Source organism: Pan paniscus, chromosome 12, assembly GCF_029289425.2.
Source record: "Pan paniscus chromosome 12, NHGRI_mPanPan1-v2.0_pri, whole genome shotgun sequence".
NCBI lineage: Eukaryota > Metazoa > Chordata > Mammalia > Primates > Hominidae > Pan > Pan paniscus.
Window position 1 is genome coordinate 80,978,239 of NC_073261.2, and position 19,438 is coordinate 80,997,676.

At 35.5% G+C, this 19,438-nt stretch overlaps 1 protein-coding gene across 1 annotated transcript in view; it reads left to right on the forward strand.

Moving 5' to 3' along the window:
* The window catches only part of SRBD1 (S1 RNA binding domain 1), a 230,130-nt gene that overhangs the window by 193,678 nt on the left and 17,014 nt on the right, over positions 1–19,438 (forward strand). Inside the window, exons 17-19 of the mRNA XM_008976238.5 lie at positions 5,885–5,991; positions 7,239–7,415; positions 11,831–12,010. Coding sequence (XP_008974486.1) covers positions 5,885–5,991; positions 7,239–7,415; positions 11,831–12,010 — 464 coding nt within the window. The remainder of the gene's footprint in view (positions 1–5,884; positions 5,992–7,238; positions 7,416–11,830; positions 12,011–19,438) is intronic.

Consider the following 19,438-nt stretch of genomic DNA (forward strand, 5'->3'; position numbering starts at 1 on the left):
TTCCTCGCAGCACAGTCCCTCACAGCACGGTCCCTCACAGCTTCCCTTGGCTAGGGGAGGGAGGGAGTTCCCTGACTCCTTGTGCTTTCTGAGTGAGTTCCCTGACTCCTTGCGCTTTCCACCCTGCTTCTGCTTGCCCTCCGTGGGCTGTACCCACTGTCTAACCAGTCCCAGTGAGATGAGCCAGGTACCTCAGTTGGAAATGCAGAATCACCCGCCTTCTGCATTGATCTCGCTGGAAGCTGCAGACTGGAGTTGTTCCTATTCGGCCATCTTGCCAGCTACCCCCTACTGTGTGATTTTTAATGGCATCAGAATAGTTCATTGTAGGGCTGTTCCATAATTTATTTGTACAAGTCACCTCTATGTGGATATTTAGATTGTACACATATACACACCCCTTTGCGCAAGTGTCTTGCTATTTCCTTAGAAAAAATCTTATATATGAAGATACTGCATAAAGTCATATGTACATTTTTTAGAATTGTTGTGAGGATTCAGTTACGTGCTATTATAAAGCTTTACAACAATGCCTGACAGTAAAATCTCAAGGAGTTTTGATAGTATGGTGATTGTTTTCATTGTCTCAGTCTTGCCGCTTGACTTTGAGCCCCTAAATAAGGTGACTGCTTCAATTAGAAAAACATCAGAGATCCTTACTCAAAGTGGCCTGAACAATAAGGAAATTTCTGATTCTTGATTAAATGATAAAGAGATTTTATTACAGGATGCTCAGGGGGGCTAAGTACAGAACTCGTTAATTCAGAAGCTCAAGAGTATCAATGAAGAAACAGTCTTTCAATGTATGTTACCTGCCATTCTCGCTAAGTTAGCTCTTCTTCAAGCTAGTGCCATCACATGATACAGTGCTTACTGAGAGTCATACTTGAATCAAAAGAAGAAAAGGCTAGTTCTCTCTCACTCTATTTAAGGGCAGTGAAGTCTTTTTCTGAAGTACCTAGCAGATTTACCCTCACATTTCATTTGCCATTATTGAATAAATAGAATGGGACCACCATGATTAGCTTAGACCATTGTTTTTCATACCTTTTGATTTTGACACACTAGGAAATACATTTTACTTCATCATGACGAGGGCACTTATCACACATCACTTCTGTTTGGGTATATGTATGTCTGTCTTATACAATTAAATGTAATTCAAAATAAGTTTCTCAAAATAATGCTTATCTTTACTACTGATTGTAAGTTAAATGCTATTTTACTTATGTTTAAATAGGTTTTTAATACCTAAATACAAAAATTTAGAACAGATTTAACTTAATGTATAGATATGGGCTGTTCATGAATTTTTTTCAGTCTGGAATACATGAGGACAATGCTATGAGCATATATAGTACATGGTTGAGCCGTTTTTTCAAATTTTGAGTCAAGATTAAAAATACCTTTTTACACAAACAGGTCATTGTGAGTAGCAAATTAATCTTAATAATAATTTATTCAGATGAGATTCATCAATGAATTCTGTACTTAGTAGGAGGGGATTACACAAGTGTATCAATACCAGGATTTGAGGATCATTGGGAACCATCTTGGAAGCTGCCTAGCACAAAGTATGAGGCAACTAAATGCAGTATGTCATCCTAGGTTGAATTATGGATTGGGAAGAAAATGCTGTAAAGAAAAATGGAGAAAATTGATGATTTGAGCATGGGTTGAATGTTAGGTAATATTATTACATCAGTATGTTTTCTAATTTTAATAATTGTATTATGGATATGTAAGTCAATGTTTTTGTTATTTGGAACTATACGCTGAAGTATTTATGTGAAGGAAGGGTAATAAAGTTTTAGTACTATTCTTGCATGCCTTCTCTAAATTTGAAATTATTTCAAAGTTAAAATTTAAAAATGTGAAGAGAGATTGTTTTAAAATGAAAACAATGTGAGTCTGGTTCTTAAGTTCATACATACTGAATACATTATATGTATGTCATGTATGTCAATCCTTTTAATAGGCTGTTGGATTTAGTTTATTAGTATTTTGTTGAGGATTTTTGAAATGGTATTCATAGGAAATCAGTTCAAATGTAGGTTTCTTTCTTCTTGAGGTATCTTTGGCTTTGGTATCAGGGTAATGCTGGCCTCATAGAATAGGTAAGAAGTATTAGCTCCTCTTCTATTTTTTAAAAGAGTTTGAGAAGGATTGGTGTTCTTCAAATGTTTGGTAGAATTCACCAATGAAACTGTATGGTTCTGAACTTTTTTTTGTTGGGAGAGTTTTGATTACTTATTGACTGTACTTATAGGTTTGTTCAGATTTTATATTTCTTCTTGAGTCAGTTTTGGCAATGTTGGTGTTCTTAGTAATTTGTCCATTTTTTATTCTCTTACCATGTATCTGGTTTAATGTATATGGAACAATAATGTGTTTTTGCATTGTGTAGACACATCTGATTTAATTTTATGTGAAGTTACATTTAAACCATATAAAATAAATCCTCCATTAAACTGCCTTGCCTTGCATATCTAACCTAAAATGCATTTATCACTTGAGCATTCCATTTGCTTCACATTCACATCAATATTTGTTATTTTCCATTGTTTTCATTTTAGCCCTGTGGTAGGGGTGTTCCAAGTGATTTTGTTTTTTAAGTTTGAAGTTTTATTTCAACACTGTCATCTACAAGAATATCATTACCAACAATACATCTGGGGTCCGTCATTTTTATTGTTTTGCACATTTATAAAACCATGTTTTAAATCAAGCTTATTTTAAAGTCTTATGGTTATTATTTTCTATATAAAATGTGGCTCAAGTCAAGTCAGAGATTACTGATTGGAGTCAACATTTTCTCTCAATTTTGTCACTATCAACACTTCCAAATCTGGTAGTTGGGCTTGCCTCTGTAGGTTTTACTTCACTATCTTTTTTTCTTCTGAGTATAGAGTGATTCATTTTAAGGACTGCTTATACTAAATCAGTTAAAATATTACAGTTGCTGAGAATTTGAAAAATTTTATACTCAATAACATTCTTTCTGAAAAATACACTGAAAGTTTGTAACTAAACTTGGTTGAAAGAATCAGCTCTTTGCCGATAGATAAACTTCTCACATGCTTTGCTTTTAACTCTGCAGTATTACTCTTTAACCTCTTCATTATCGTCAAATTGACCATCCATGTCAGAAGATCAAATGAGTTATCAGTGAACCAAATACCTATTCCTGACCAATTTATGTTGTATTCCTCTCACATGATAGTCTCAATTGGCTGCATTGTTCATTCTATTGTTCATTCGATGTTAAGGGTATATACAATATACTCTATGTGGTTTACTCTATTCCTTTATTTTTTTATGCCGGTGGCAAATCACTGATTTAATTTTATGATCCACTAATTGATCATAACCCTCAGTTTGAAAAACATGGATTTTAACCAGTCACCATTGTCTGTGGGAGGTGGGACCAGCTTTTCCAAAGCATATGGCCTTGCAGAAATGGGATAAATGCTAGACACACGGTCAGGCTTCTGTTTGAAAGGAGGAGAAGGGGTTGACAACTAGAGGTTAGGATAGGCAACCAAAATAATCTGCTGCAGAGACTGTCGCTTACTCATTTAGCTGTCCTAAGCATCTGATGTGCTAGGAAGTACTGTATCAACTTGTTTCCCTTATTCTAATGGCTCTCAACGATTATTCTTCCTTTTTCCGGTTTGTTTGTAGTTTTGTGTTCCTCAGATATTTTTTCTTGTTGCTATCATTGTGCTTGCCTTTACATTGCCATACTATCTCCTACCCACCCATTTTAAAAAGTTCCCTTTTCATTTTGCTGCTTTTCATCTGCTTAGACAAAAGACTAGCTTCTTAAAAGCTGTGGCTCAGAGTAACCAAGTTCTCAGTAAGATCTAAGGTTTTACTTTATGATCTTTTTCATGGTGATATTTGCTTATTAGATTTTTTAAACGACATCCAAAATTTTTAGCTGCGGCCTGGCTAGTTACCAATAAGCTATCTCTGAAATACACAAGTGCTCCTGTACCCTTCAGTCTTCCAGAACAAAAGCTTCTGCTGTTATTAAATGGTAATAATGTAATCACAATACTTGGGGACTCTACTAGATTATATTCCTTGTTTTCCTTGATGTTGGGTAAAGAGAAGTCTCCTGTCCCACAGATCATTAATTTTAGAATTATGAGTAATAGCGAATGTATTCATTGTTGTAACCTAGCTTCAGTTAGTCAACAAATACTTTAAAATATTGCATTTCATCAATTGTAAGATGCTCATTTTCTGACTTTTTTTTTTTTTTTTTTGAGACGGAGTCTCACACCGTCACCCAGGCTGGAGTGCAGTGGCACGATCTACGCTCACTGCAAGCTCCACCTCCTGGGTTCATGCCATTCTCCTGCCTCAGCCTCTGGAGTAGCTGGGACTACAGGTGCCCGCCACGGCGCACGGCTAATTTTTTGTATTTTTAGTAGAGACAGGGTTTCACCGTATTAGCCAGAATGGTGTCGATCTCCTGAGCTCGCGATCCGCCCACCTCGGCCTCCCAAAGTGCTGAGATTACAGGCGTGAGCCACCACGCCTGGCCATTTTCTGACATTTTAATACCTCTGAAATCAGAATGCAGCTTACATTTAATGGTGTCCTACAGTTGCTGTTGTCCCTGTGGTAAATCATGGTGTAGTTTCCACATGAACTTGGTTGCTAATCCTAGAGACATGACTGAACTGCACACCTTTCACTGTTTTAGTTAACAAACCATTGAATAATAAACCATTTAAGGACCTTTCAGAAAAGGAGTTTTGTCACTGTCCAAGATGTCTTCTGTTAATAACCTCTGTTAAGATTCAGATAGTGCTACCACCAACATGGCACATGTATACATATGTAACAAACCTGCACGTTGTGCACATGTACCCTAGAACTTAAAGTATAATAATAAGAATAAAATAAAATAAAAAGATTAAGATAGTGCTACTATCATCAAAGCTTGTAAGAATGTGCATCTGAAGCTTGAAAGTCCCAGAGACAACAGAGGATTACTCTTTTAAGAAATGCTACGTTATCAAGGATCTTGATAGTATAAAAAACAATACTGCATGGAAAACCTTGACACCTATGATTTTGAATATAAAACTGATCAGAAGAGTTGAACACTGAATGTGAAGAAATTTTAGGAATAGCTTATAGCCAGTTTAGATTGCTTATATTTTCTTATTTGTACATGATATATGGTTCTTACGGTTTCTAAATAAGTCTAAAGAGCTCTTTCAATATTTAAAAAATAAATAAAAAATGTAAGCAGTAAGAAAGCATGTGTCATGGTTTAATTGACTATTTTCTTCCTTAGTGGTATATAAAATGGTGCTTCATATAAACAGTAGTGTCTTCAATTTGATGAAACGAGTTTGATTTACTGTCTTACTGTTATTTTACTGCTTCCTATTATAACATGTTTTCTTCTCCATAACACTGTAAGGCCGTGCATGAATGGTAGAGACTATGTCTCATTGTGATCTAGCAGCCACAGTATTATCCGGGAACTTGTTAGAATGCAAATTCTTAGACCCCACCCTAGACCTACTGAATCAGGAATCTGGATGTGGGTGTGTTACCAAGCCATACAGGTGATTTTAATGCAAGCTTAAGTTTGAGAACCACTGCTCTGGGCACAATTTCAGGCAAGGGAAAAATACTGGTACTGTTATATTCAAATTAGGTATATATGCATAGGTTAAAGAGTAAGAAGCCACAGATGCCTTGACTTCAGCTTAATTCTGCTAACAGTGTGTCTAAGAGGAATGAAGAAATTTACCATGGTGTGTGTTAGCTAACCACCAGTAATATAGGCAGAGTAATGGAATAGTCCAAGAACTACATCTCCTTCACTTTTAATATTTGATCTTTGTCTTTTCAGCATGACGTATCCCAGACTTTACTCAAGGCAACACTGGACAGTGTTGTAGAAGAATGTGTCAGCTTTGTGGGAGTGGATATTAACATCTGTTCAGAAGTTTTGTTAAGGTGAGACAAATATGTGGCTGAAGATCACAGAATCTTGAGTTTAACTGGCTATCCAGTCCAAACTCGGCTAGAAGAAGGGAACACGTGTATAAAGTTGTCAAGTAGAGAACATCTATGGGTTTATACATTGCTTTAAGTAATCAGAGGGGAAGACATCATTTAAGAAAAGAATTATAACAATTCACATTATCATTTTTAATATTGCAGGTCTAAAGTGAAGAGCATATGGTAACCATTGAGTGTATTAGTGTTGCTAATAGAATTTAAATAAGGTTAACATGGAAAAGAGCTGTTTCCCACCACATGAGAGTAGAGATTTTTCACTAGTTAAGCCTCTTGCATGCATCTGTCAAACCTGGCAGTAACCAAAAGATAAATTCTGAGGGTTCAAGTTATGGTTACCATATTTTTACCCTGATTCCACAAGAAACCTGTCAAAATTTTTATCATACTATAATCACATGTTATATAATCTTCTTTTCCCCCATGGTTTTAGAAGAGCTGCTTTTTTGTTCACAGTTTTGCATTTATTACACAAGTCTGCTAATGCAGCATGAAATTCCCTGATCTGGACCGTTTTCACTGAAACAGGTATAGCAGAAACTATCCCTTACATTTTAAGTTGTTGATTTTCTAACACATCTACAAACATTTCATAATTTCAAATATGGAATTTCATAATAGAGTTGAGATTCTCTGAAATAATCTTTTAACACCAAGCAAACTACCTAATGATATAGTCTTTGTATATAATTTATACTAACCATGACAATTATAGATAAGGGCCTTTCTGTAGTTCAGCTCTATATTACTGAGAACAGGCTAACACACAAAAAAGGTAGTACAACACAGTTGTAGCTATTATAACTTCTTCTAACTCACTTTGTATGTATGCTGAAAAAAATAGGCAAAATTATTACTTTATCCAGAAACATAAGGAATGTGAATAGTATAGAAAAACTAAGGAACATTTTTTTCTTGCATCAGTGTTAGCCTTCTTACCAGCATCTTTATGACAGCTATTGGTTTTGTCATTTTTTTTTTATTCTGTTGTCCTTCTTTCCTCTTGCACAACTCTTTTTTTCTCCGTTTTTTTTTTTTGTTTTTTTTTTAACTCCCTTTTGGATTAACTTAACTTAGATGTATGAGGATATGTCATTGCAGTCGTTTTTATGATACAAATGTTTTATATCATTGTCTTTTCAGATGAGATCTTTTTTTCAGTTTGCTTATTTTTTTTTTTCTAGGCATATTGCAGGACTCAATGCCAACAGGGCCAAAAATATTATTGAATGGCGAGAGAAAAATGGACCCTTTATCAACCGAGAACAGCTGAAGAAAGTGAAAGGACTGGGCCCAAAATCCTTCCAACAGTGTGCTGGCTTCATCAGAATCAACCAGGATTATATCCGAACATTTTGCAGGTGATTATAAGTATACACTTTGATTCTATTGTCAACCTCCTCTCTTGTTACTGTTACCTATCCTACCACTGATTAGTGTAAAATTTTCTAAGTGTCCATTGTTCATGCCTTCATTCAGTTAAGTGTTGAGTGACTGTCCTTTGGTAGGCATTGGGAATACAACAGTGAGCAAGTCAGCAAATTCCGGATTCTCATGGAGTTATATTTTAACATGTGATACAGGCAATAAGCAAACTAGTAAAATTAGTACTTTCAGATGGCAAGAAGTGCTATAAAAATTAAAGCAGGGATATGTGACACTGTCTTAGGAGAGTAATACAACTACTTTAGATTCGTTATTTTTTGAAAACTTATTTGAGCAGAGTTTTGAATGAAATGCCATCCAAGGATCAGAAAGAGAGCATTCCAGGCAAAGTGAACACTAAGTGTGCACAGTCCTAAGGCAGGACCAACTTTGGTGTATTCAGGAAATGAGGCAAAGGCCCACACAATTAGGGCATAGCAAATGGGAAGGACTGGTACAAGATGAGGTGACAATGGTGACTTCAAAATGACCACTTTATATTGACATAGCTGTTCCCTAAGCATAGATATGTTTCCCCACTCCCTCCTCACTGAAAATGGACCAAAGCATTGATTATCAGTTGTGTGGATCAAGAGCTAAATTTCTTTATTTTCTAATCCTGAAAGCACAAAAGCTTGTTAGATAAACTTCTTAGCATGATATAATCATGAAATAAGAACATTTACGTATCTGCTACTTTGGGACTACGTGGTTAATTCATATGGACTTTGTAATTTTGACAAAATTATAATAGAGGTCATATGGAAGATAACCTTTATTCTGGAAAAGACTGATTAAGCCTCACTAGAATACATTATAAAGCTGTGGAAATTAAACAGTTTGCTTTTGATGTAGGAATAGCACAGAATAAGGTGTGAAATCCACCAAAACATAGTTAGAATTTAGTTTGTGGTAAAGGTGACATTTCAAATGGTAGGGTAAAATTGATTAATTATCTAACAAATGATATTATGACAACTGCCAGTAATTCAATATGTGTGAAGGAAGCTATAGTCCCACTTCTCACTCCTATACCCAGATAAATTACAGATTTGTCATAGATTTAAATGTCAAAAAAAGTAAAAAACTGTAAAAGCACCAGAAGAAAACATGGGGAAATCTTGCAGAGCATTAGAGTGATGGAAATTCTTTCTAAATAGATCATGAAACCTAGAAATCACAATTGAAAAAAATTGAAGATAAAATGATTCTGTTTTTGTTAGTTTATATGTTCTTTGAACACTTGGTTAGAAAACTCACAGCATAGGCCAGGAGCCGTCGTTCACCTGAGGCCAGGAGTTTGTGACCAGCCTGGCTAACATGGTGAAACCCCGTCTCTACTAAAAATACAAAAATTAGCTGAGCATGGTGGTGCTCACCTGTAATCCCAGCTACCCAGGAGGCTGAGACAGGAGAATTGCTTGAACCCAGGAAGTGGAGGTTGCAGTGAGCCGAGATCATGCCGCTGCACTCCAGCCTGGGCGACAGAACAAGATCCTATCTATCTCAAAAACAAACAAACCAAAAAAACACCAAAAAACTCACAGTATAAAAAAAGAACAAAAAGTAAAAGATGCCTCTCAAGTCTCACTTGAAAAAGTTTCTTATATGTTGCTTCCAGAAAGTAAATTTACAGTTATGTCACCTTGTATGTATATGTTTATTATTTTAAAAATGTATACACAAGGGATCAGGCTCTGCAACTATTTGAAACTTGCTTTATTTGTTTCAGTCTTCTGGATCTCTTTCCAAATTATTACATATAGATTTCTAATTTTTTATTCTTTATATTGCCTGCATAAAATTTAATTGTATGGATGGGCTATAATTTAGTCTAATCAGTGTCTTATTGATGAAGCTTATTTTAAAACCTTGTACTTTTCCAGCTGATAATTAGGTACTTGAAGATTTGTGACTGTTACATCTCATGAACTATAGGTTTATTCAGAATGGAATATTGCTACCACATTTAATGTTTTTTGCTTTGAAATTTATTTGCTAGCAATGTTACTGTATATGCCTGTTTTTTTTAATTTTTATACTTTCTATGACATTTAATTTTTGATATGGCTCTTAGAAACACATAGCTAGATTTTGTGGTTTTACTCAATCTGTTATTAATACATTCATATTTGTTGTATTTATATGTTTGGGCTTATTCTTCCTATGTATTTTGCCCCTCCATCATGCTTTCTGATTCTTCTTTTCCTTTTACGCTATTTATTAGATTTATCAGTTAATAAGTTTTCTGTTTCTCTCCTTGTTTTCCCATCTCATCTTTATCTCTCCTTAGTGATTTCAAAGTTGTACATCTTCTATTCTTATGATCATCCTTAAATTGGTTTTGGACTGACCTCTGGAGTTAATAGGTGTCTGTCCTCTTAGAGAAGACTAGAAACAGGATCCTTCCCAATCTTTCTCTCTTCAACTCTCTTTGCCTCCCATGATAAGATGATCTGGGATTTTAGTTTCAGACTCCTCTCCTCTCCTCTCCTCTCCTCTCCTCTCCTCTCCTCTCCTCTCCTCTCCTCTCCTCTCCTCTCCTCTCCCCTCCCCTCCCCTCCCCTCCTTTTCTCTCGCTCTCTCTATATATTTTATACATATATAAAAATATTTTTAAGTATATTTTTGTTTTTTAACCTATATATACGTATACAGACTATATGCATGTGTATATACATGTGTATATACATACACACACATACTATATATACACACTCCTCCATATATATAAAATATATTCTTATAGATGTATATTTTTTTAAATGTGTGTATATATACATATACACACTATATGTGTGTGTATATACATACTATATACACACTATATGTGTGTGTATATACATACTATATACACACTATATGTGTATGTATGTACATACTATATACACACTATATGTGTATGTATGTACATACTATATACACTGTGTATGTACATACTATATACACACTATATGTGTGTGTACATACTATATACACACTATATGTGTGTGTATGTACATACTATATACACTATATGTGTGTATGTACATACTATATACACTATGTGTGTATGTACATACTATATACACACTATATACACACTGTGTGTACACACACACTATATACACACTATGTGTGTACACACACTATATACACACTATGTGTGTATACACACACTATATACACACTATACATACTACATATATACTATATAGTGTATATGTATATATGTATATATGTGTATATACACATAATGTATATATATTTACATCATTCATGAGCACTTATTTAATTTAATCAGTTTTTGTGGTTTCTGCACTGTTTTTTGTAGTTCATATTATCATTTTTCTTTGATTTATTGGTTTTTGCTAGAATTAATCCTTAAGAAATTCTTTTAGAGCTTGGTATGGGTTGTACTTAAGTCCTTACATACCTGCAAATGATTTCAATTTGCCCTCCTACTTGAATGCTAATTTGACTAGGTATGCGATTCTAAATTCAAAATCATTTTCTCTCAGAACCTTTAAGATATTGTTCCACTATGTTCTGACATCTGATGTTTGCCAGTGAGAAATCTGATGCTAGTCTGATTCCAGATCCTTTTAAAGTAATGTTTTAATTTTCTCTCTTGAAAGCCTTTTAGAATTTTAAAGATTATTTATATTGTAAAGTTTATCCATGATATGTCAAGTATGAGTCTTTTTCTTTTCTTTTCTTTCTTTTTTTTTTTGAGACAGTCTCTCCCTCTGTTGCCCAAACTGGAGTGCAGTGGCAGGATCTCAGCTCACTGCAACCGCCGCCTCCCAGGTTTAAGTGATTCTCCTGCCTCAGCCTCCCAAGTAGCTGGGACTACAGGCAGGCATGCACCACCACACCCAGCTAATTTTTTTATTTTTGGTAGAGACAGGGTTTCATCATGTTGGCCAGGGTGGTCTCGAACTCCTGACCTCAGGTGATCTGCCTGCCTCGGCCTCCCAAAGTGTTGGGATTACAGGCGTGAGCCACTGCACTAAGCCAAGTATGAGTCTTTTTCTATTCATCCTGTTCTACACTCAATAGATTCTTTTGAGAGCTTGTTTTTCTTAGCTCTGAGAAATATTATTTTGTTTCCCTACATTTTCCTCTTTTCTCTCTTAGAATGGCAATTATACAGACAATCAGTTCAGAATGTTTTTGGCTTTAAGTAACAGAAAGCCCTTTTCCCAGTGATTTAAACAAATAAGTGGTAGTTTCTATGAAGTGAAAGGTCAAAATCTGGTTGCTGTTTTTGCATATTTGTATGACAGAGAAGTAAGCACATTTTAATTTGAAGACTTTTCTGCCCAACCTTCCCCTTTTCATAAATGTGGTTTTTTCTGGTTTTATATAGTCAGCAAACTGAAACTTCAGGCCAAATTCAAGGAGTTGCTGTGACATCTTCAGCAGACGTTGAGGTCACAAATGAGAAGCAGGGCAAAAAGAAGAGCAAAACTGCAGTGAATGTTTTACTGAAGCCAAATCCTTTGGACCAAACTTGTATTCATCCAGAATCATATGACATAGCAATGAGGTAAGTCTGAGGCCCATGTGGGAATTCTCCATATCCAGAGTGAGTTCTTTACAGCAAATGGCCTTTGTTTTGGCATAATGGAAACTGAAAAATATGACCGTTTAATGTGACAACATTTTTCAGAAGTTCTGCATTGCTGAGTTATGTGGCACATTATTTTATTTCAGTGAGGAATGAAACCATTACTCCTGGAGCATTGTCAAGCTAATAAACCCTGATACTAATGGTGAAGTGTGTGTAATGGAAATTGCATGGCACTCCCCTCTGTTTGTTTTGGAAATTAACAAGACACAATTGACTAGCACCTGGCATAAAACTTGTGCTTTTCTAAAGATAAAACCCTTTTGAAAGTAAACAACCAACTCAGCTTTCTTAAGTAATATTATCTTTATTGGTTATTAAAATCTTAAAATCTAAGAAATGATGTACTTTTAGTGAGTATACATTAACAGAATGACATGGGGGAAGTTTTTGAGTAAAAGGGAAGTTTACGGCATAAAAAGAAAAAACTTTTTAACAGCATATTTAATTAGCTTTAAATTTTTTTAATTAGTTCAAAAACAGTGACTTGCTACATAACGACATTTTTTAAAGATTCTTACTGAATTGTATGACAGTGTAACAAATATAGTGAATATTTTAACTGTTATTGAATCTAAAATGAGATTTTTGTTTTAAAATCACTTATATTTGATTATTTTAGTAAATGTCATTAATTTGCTTTCTTTTAAAAATATTTAAAAAGACTATAGTATATTATAGAAAACTTAGAAAAAAGAAATAAAAAATAATATTCTGTGAACATCCAACTAGTTCCTGGTTTCCCCCAACAGTTTTATGATGAAAAAATTTAGCCATACAGAAAAATTGGAAAAAAAATTTTTACAGTGAATTCCTATATAGCCACACCTAGATTTTATCATTAACATTTTATTCTGTCTGTTTTTCCACATATCCATCTACTTATCCATCCATCTTATTTTTTTTGTCTTGTTTTGTTTTGTTTTGTTTTTGAGACAAGGTCTCTCTGTCACCCAGACTGGAGTGCAGTGGTGTGATCTCGGCAACCTCTGCCTCCTGGGTTCAAGTGATTCTTGCGCGTTAGCCTCCTAAGTAGCTGGGGTTACAGGTGTGCAGCACCACGGTCAGGCTAATTTTTTGTATTTTTAGTAGAGATAGAGTTTCGCTATATTGTCCAGGCTGGTTTCAAACTCCTGGACTCAAGTGATCCACCCACCTTGGCCTCCCAAAGAGCTGGGATTACAGGCGTGAGCCACTGCACCTGGCCCATCTTATGTTTTTGATGCATTCCAAAGAAGATTGCAGACAGACATTGGTACACTTTGCACTAAATACTTAAGCATTCATATAATTAACTACAATTTGATAATTCTTTACGATTTTTTTCTTTTGAGGTCACATTTACATAACAATTAAATTTTAAGTTTATATTAGCTGAATTTTGACAAATACCTACTTCTGTGTAACCAAACTGCTGTTGAGATCAGGAACATTTCTATTATCTGAAAACATTCCTTTATACCTCTTCCGATCAGTTACTGCCCCAACCTCCCAGAGGTAACTACTTGTTTTGATTTTTTTCTACCAAAGGTTAGTTTTCTCCCTCTACCATACAATTGTACTCATCTGTGTAAGGCTTCTTTCAGCATCGTATTTAGAGATTTATCCATGTTGTAACAAGTACCAGTAGCTTATTTTTTATTGCTCAGTAATATTCCATTGTGTGAATATACCACAGCTTATCTATTTTCCTGTTAATGAAATTTAAGAGATATAGGAAATACCAAACTTTTTTATACTGTCTACTCTCAGTACAACATAGAACACTTTCGTGGCCTCTGGTCACCAAAATATGTAGGGATTTCTCCCCTCCAACCAGTCAATTCTGCAGCAGATTATCCAGCAGACATCACCTGGGTGTCCTCTAATTTAGTTAATTTCTGACACTATCTACCTGGAAATAGTGTCAGATCCCACAGGTTGAGGGCTCAGAACTACAAGATTGCTCCCAACTTGAGAGGTCTGGTTGTGACCTGTAACTTCAGGATTCCTATGACCCTGGAGTTCAATTAATTTGCCAGTTTGCAGAACTCAGGGAAACATCTACTTAATGTTCATCCACTTATTATAAAGGATATTACAAAGGATACAGATGAACAGCCAGATGAAGAAGATGTATAGGGAAAGGTATAGGGGGAAGGTATATGAGGGAAAGGATATGGAACTTCTACATGGGCATACTACCCTCTAGGAACCTCCAGGTGTTGAGCTATCTAGAAGCTCATTGGAACCCAGGCCTTTTGGGTTTTTAGTAGGTTTCATTACATAGGCATGATTGGATCATTGGCCATTAGTGATCAACTCGACCTTCAGCCCTTCTCCCCTCCCTGGAGGTTGGGGGTCTGGAGCTGAAGGTGACAACCCCTCTAGTCACTTGTTTGGTTTTTCTGGTGACCATCCCCTATCCTGAAGGTATCTAGGGGACCCCAGCTACCAGTTGTGTCATACAAAAGACACTCTTATCTATCACTGGAGATTCCAAGGGTTTTAGGAGCTTTTTGCAGGGAAACAGGAGGAAAGCCAGATATGTATTTCCCAATATCACATGAACCTTGCTTATTTCCAGTTTTTGGCCATTGTGAGTAAAACTGCTGTGAATATTCTTGCGCAGTTTTTTTGTTGTCTTTGACCTTTGTTTTCATTTATCTTAGAAAAATACATACGAGAGGAATTGATAAGTCATGAGGTAGATGAAAGTTCAGTTTTCTTGGAACTCCTCTGGTCGTACCATTTCACATTTTACACTTTCACCGTGAGAATTCTGGTTACCTTGCATTTTTGTCATATGACATTAGGTGGTGATGGTTGTTTTTAGCCATTCTAATGTGTGTGGAAAGATCTATGTGGTTTTAATTTGCATTTCCCTGGCAACACTGAACACTTTCTAATGTGCTTACTAGCCATTTTTATATCTTCTTTGTGAAATATTTGTTCATATTATTTGGCCATTTTCTAATTGAATTATTTGCCCTTTTATTATTGAGTTTTGGGGGTTTTAATATATTCTGCAGATGTAAAAATGTACTTTGTCAAATATATGATTTATGAATATTTTTTCCCAGTTTGTGGTTTACCTCTATTTTTTTAGAGACAAAAAAAAATGTCATATTGCTGTCTTAATAATATTTATCAAGTCTTTTAGTCCATGAACTTATTATGTCAGCATTTATTTAGGTCATCTTTTATTTCTCTAAGCTGTGTCTTTTAGCTTTCAGTGTACAGGTTTTACATGTGTTTTATTAAATGTGTTATATGTTTTTCAACACTATTGTAAATGGAGTTTTTAAAATTTGCTGCTACTTGTTTGTTGCTAATATATAAAAATACGAGTTTTGTATAATAACCTTATATGCTGCAGACTTGTTAAATTAACTTACTAGTTCTACTAGGTATTTGTACGTTCCTTAAGTTCTCCTATATAAGTAGTTATGTCATCAGTAACTATATTAAACTTTACTTCCTCCATTTTAATCTTCATGCTTCTTTTTTTTCTTTTCTTTATTCTTTTTTTTTTTTTTTTTTTTGCCTATTGCAATGGCCGGGACCTTCAGTACAGTGTTGAACAGGAATGGTGAGAGTAGATATCCTTGTCTTGTTCTCAACTTTGGGCCATGGTTCAGATTTTTGTTAATATAAAAAAAATTGTGGTTCCATAATAATTGTATTTTTAGTGTTTGATGAGAAGGTGCATATGTGCACAGGGATTCATAGACTTCTTGCAATAATTCTGAGGTGTACATGGAGACTAAATTATCATTTTGTTCTGTGCAAATCACTATCTTTTTTGGGGGGGAGGGGGAGAATCAATCGGAGGGGATGTGGACAGGGTCTCACTTTGTCACCCAGGCAGGAGTGCAGTAGTGTGATCTTGGCTCACTGAAGCCTCAACCTCCTGAGCTCAAGCAATCCTCCCACCTCAGCCCCAAGTAGCTGGGACTACAGGCATGTGCTGTGCCACCATGCCCGGCTAATTTTTGTGTTTTTAGTAGAAACGGGGCTTCACCATGTTGTCCAGGCTGGTCTTGAACTCCTTCGCTCAGGCAGTCCTACTCGGCCTCCCAAAGTGCTGGGATTATAGGCGTGAGCCACTGCACCCGGCCAGTATCTTGTATAATGTATGTTTTTGTTTGTTTCCATAATCTAGTTATAATATGGTTTAGAAGCTTTTCATTTTTGTTAATTTGCTTTCTATTGTAAACACATTTTTTTTGTTTCTGCATACCTCTCTCATTAAAAGCTAGATAATGTTTCATCAACTGATTGAACTGTAACTTATTTTAGTTATAGTAGTGCTAATAGTGGTTCGTTATGATGGATTCCTAGAAGTAGAATTACTCTACCAAAGGGCTTAAAAGTCTTTGTGGCTCTTGAAATACATCACCAAGTAACACACTGATTTATAATGTCATCAGCAATGTTCAAACCTGAAAAATCTTGAATTTCTCCTGTAAACAGGACTTTTTTTTGCCAGCTTTGATGTGGTCCAGTTTCTGCATGTGAAATATAAATGCCCTGCTAGTGACTTCACCTTTCTGTCTGTTTCCTTTGGGACTAAGCTTGTCTCTCAGGAGGAGGGTATTTGTGAAGTATTTAGTGGGAAATTTCTTCTGTTGCAGTCCAACTCCTGACCTTCAAAACCTAGAGATGATCGCTTCTCGGCCTTTTGGCTAAGATCAAGTGTAAAACCTAGAGATGAAATTAGCAATTTATCTTGCCATCCCCATTATCCAGTTTGGAACTGTGATAGTAATTTCTGTCTATCAAGTACGCTTAGTTTAAACATCACTCAGCATAGGTAGTTCATACTCTATATATTCTCACACAAGTGTCTTCCCAGGGAAGAAAAAAGCCCATTTAAGATGTGATTAGGTCATCATTGGTTTGATTTCAGTTCTATTAAAATAATTTTTGTTGCAGTACATTTAATGTTTTAATTATGTCAGAAAACTATTGGAAATAAATGGCTTTAATGTCACCCTTCCATAATATCACCCACATAAATACATCAAAATGTAACATGATTATGTCTTTCTTTTCATGTTTATGATAGTCTGTCTCATATTTGTTTTTAGGAAAATTGAGATTATGATATTTTATAGCCTGAGTTATATAGTGGTTTAAAGAAAGTCAACTTTTTTGTTTATATTTATTATTTATATAATTTTTTAAAGGCCTTATTTATATATGAGTTCTTTGAATATTAAAGCCCTTTGTTATATGGACTGGCATTTTTTTCTACTTGTTTACCTTTTATATCTGCTTATAATGTTATGTTTTTGAAGTATGAATGTCTAGTTGTTATGAACTAAAACTTTTTCTGGTTTTTATGCAAGTTGTGTCTTAAGATCCCTCATCTCTAAGATGAGTTCAGTGTTCCCCATATTCTTTGTGTTCTTTACTTTAATAATTACTCTGAATTTTGTTGGTGATGACTTTATTCATCACTTAGAATGTACAGAACACTGTGATAGGGGCTGAAGTATATAAAAATGAATAGAGGTGATTATGCTCTCAAGGAGCCTAATAACTCCTTGGGGAGGATAAAATTTACATTCACAGGTATCACAGTATAGTGCTGAACAATTAGAAAGTACCCTTTGTGAAGCACAACGGTTGTTCCCAGGAAAAAGAACTCATTTCCAAATAGGGGAATCTTGTAAAGTTTTATGCAGAAGGTTACATTTAGGCTAGGTTTTTAAAGATTTCATTCTGTAGAAAGAGGCATTTAGAAAATTGGAGACAGAAAAATATAGCTCAGGCTAGCTTTGGAATAGTTAATGGTCCAGTACAAACAACCTTCATTGACTACTTCCTCATTACCAAGCATGTTAGAAGCATCGTCATGTTTAAACCTCACACAGCAACCCTGTGAGGTTGGTACTATTATTATTCCCACTTCTTCAGGTATACAGAGTCTCTGATAGGTAAGTAAATTGCCTAAGCTGACTTAGCTAGTAGAACCAAGATTTGAACTAGATCTATGTCACTTTAAAGCTTGAGCTTTTAACTAGGCTACAATGAAAAAGCTAGCTTGCAGCCAGATTTTAATGAAATCATAATGGTCTTTCCAATTAAAGGTATTGTACCCTAAAGACTCTATGTATTATTCTGCACAGAAAAGTAACAGGGCTTGTGTTACATGTGCTTCTTAAGAAGAAAAAAAAAAATATCTGGAATATGCTGTCTTTGAGTGTTACTCTATCATCACGTGGCTGAAATTTGACACTGCCTTTTCTTTCAAGGAAACATTACCCTGTCCAATAAATGAAACTGTGCCGATTTATTTTATTAAGGGGTATGTAGGAAATGGATTCTTCTCTAGAGTATGTAGAATTTTATGCTGTTCTGCTGCAGATATGCTGTTTCCTGAAGAATATTCCACTAAAAATAATTCCCTTCCATCATGTTTTTTATATGAAGCATGTGTTTGCTGTCTTATTTTAGGAGAGGAGTATGGTACAGAGCAGGAGTAGCGTGTTCATCCTAGAGCCAGAGCAGGGTTTTCAGCAAGAGGATGGAGGTAGAATGTCAATTAAATATGGCAAGAGAACCCATGTTATAGAATATATAAGGGGAACATGGGATTTAGAGTATTGCTCTACACTGTTGCCACAAATAGATTTTCCCTCAATAGTTCTTTGAAGCCATTCTATTCTAAATTCCTTTTACTTGTTTCACTGTCTTCTGACATTCACCTGGTGACACTTCTTACCTCACTGAAAAAACTCAAAACTACCTTGCAATCCTGTCTTCAGATTGTCTCTGTATTTTTACTCCTTCTGCCCCATCCTTCCCTACACTGCTCCTCCATGTCTTGATTCTCTTTCCTTCCCCACCCTGACTTCTGCCAGGTTGCTGCTGAGGACTCCTGACCTTGCCCATTGTATTGATCTCTGTGTCTTAATTGCCTCACCTCTAAATGTGAGGGGTGGGGGAGTGGCAGCCAAATGAATAAGGTTTTTTATAATAGCTTTATAAAGCTTTATAACTAACTGTCTCTTGTATCTTTAATGTCTTCACTTCTTCTCATCATTTTTGGCCAAAGATGTATTATTGCTGGGGTCTCCCTATTCCTCACTTCCGAAAAGCTAGAAGCTGTGGCCACCTTTTATCTTACTTTCCCTTAGACCTTCTAACCCATCACTCCTTCTTTTCATTGCTGACCCTCTCAGAACTATCTGCCTCTAATTCTTTCTTCCTGCTTTCTCCCAGTCCTTTACAATTGGCTTCTATCCTTACCCCTCTTCTGAAATTATTCTCTCAACTAATGACCAGTCGTCTCTTTCCATTCTTAACTCTTTTACCCATTCTGCCACATTTGACACTCTCAACTTACCGACCTTCTAC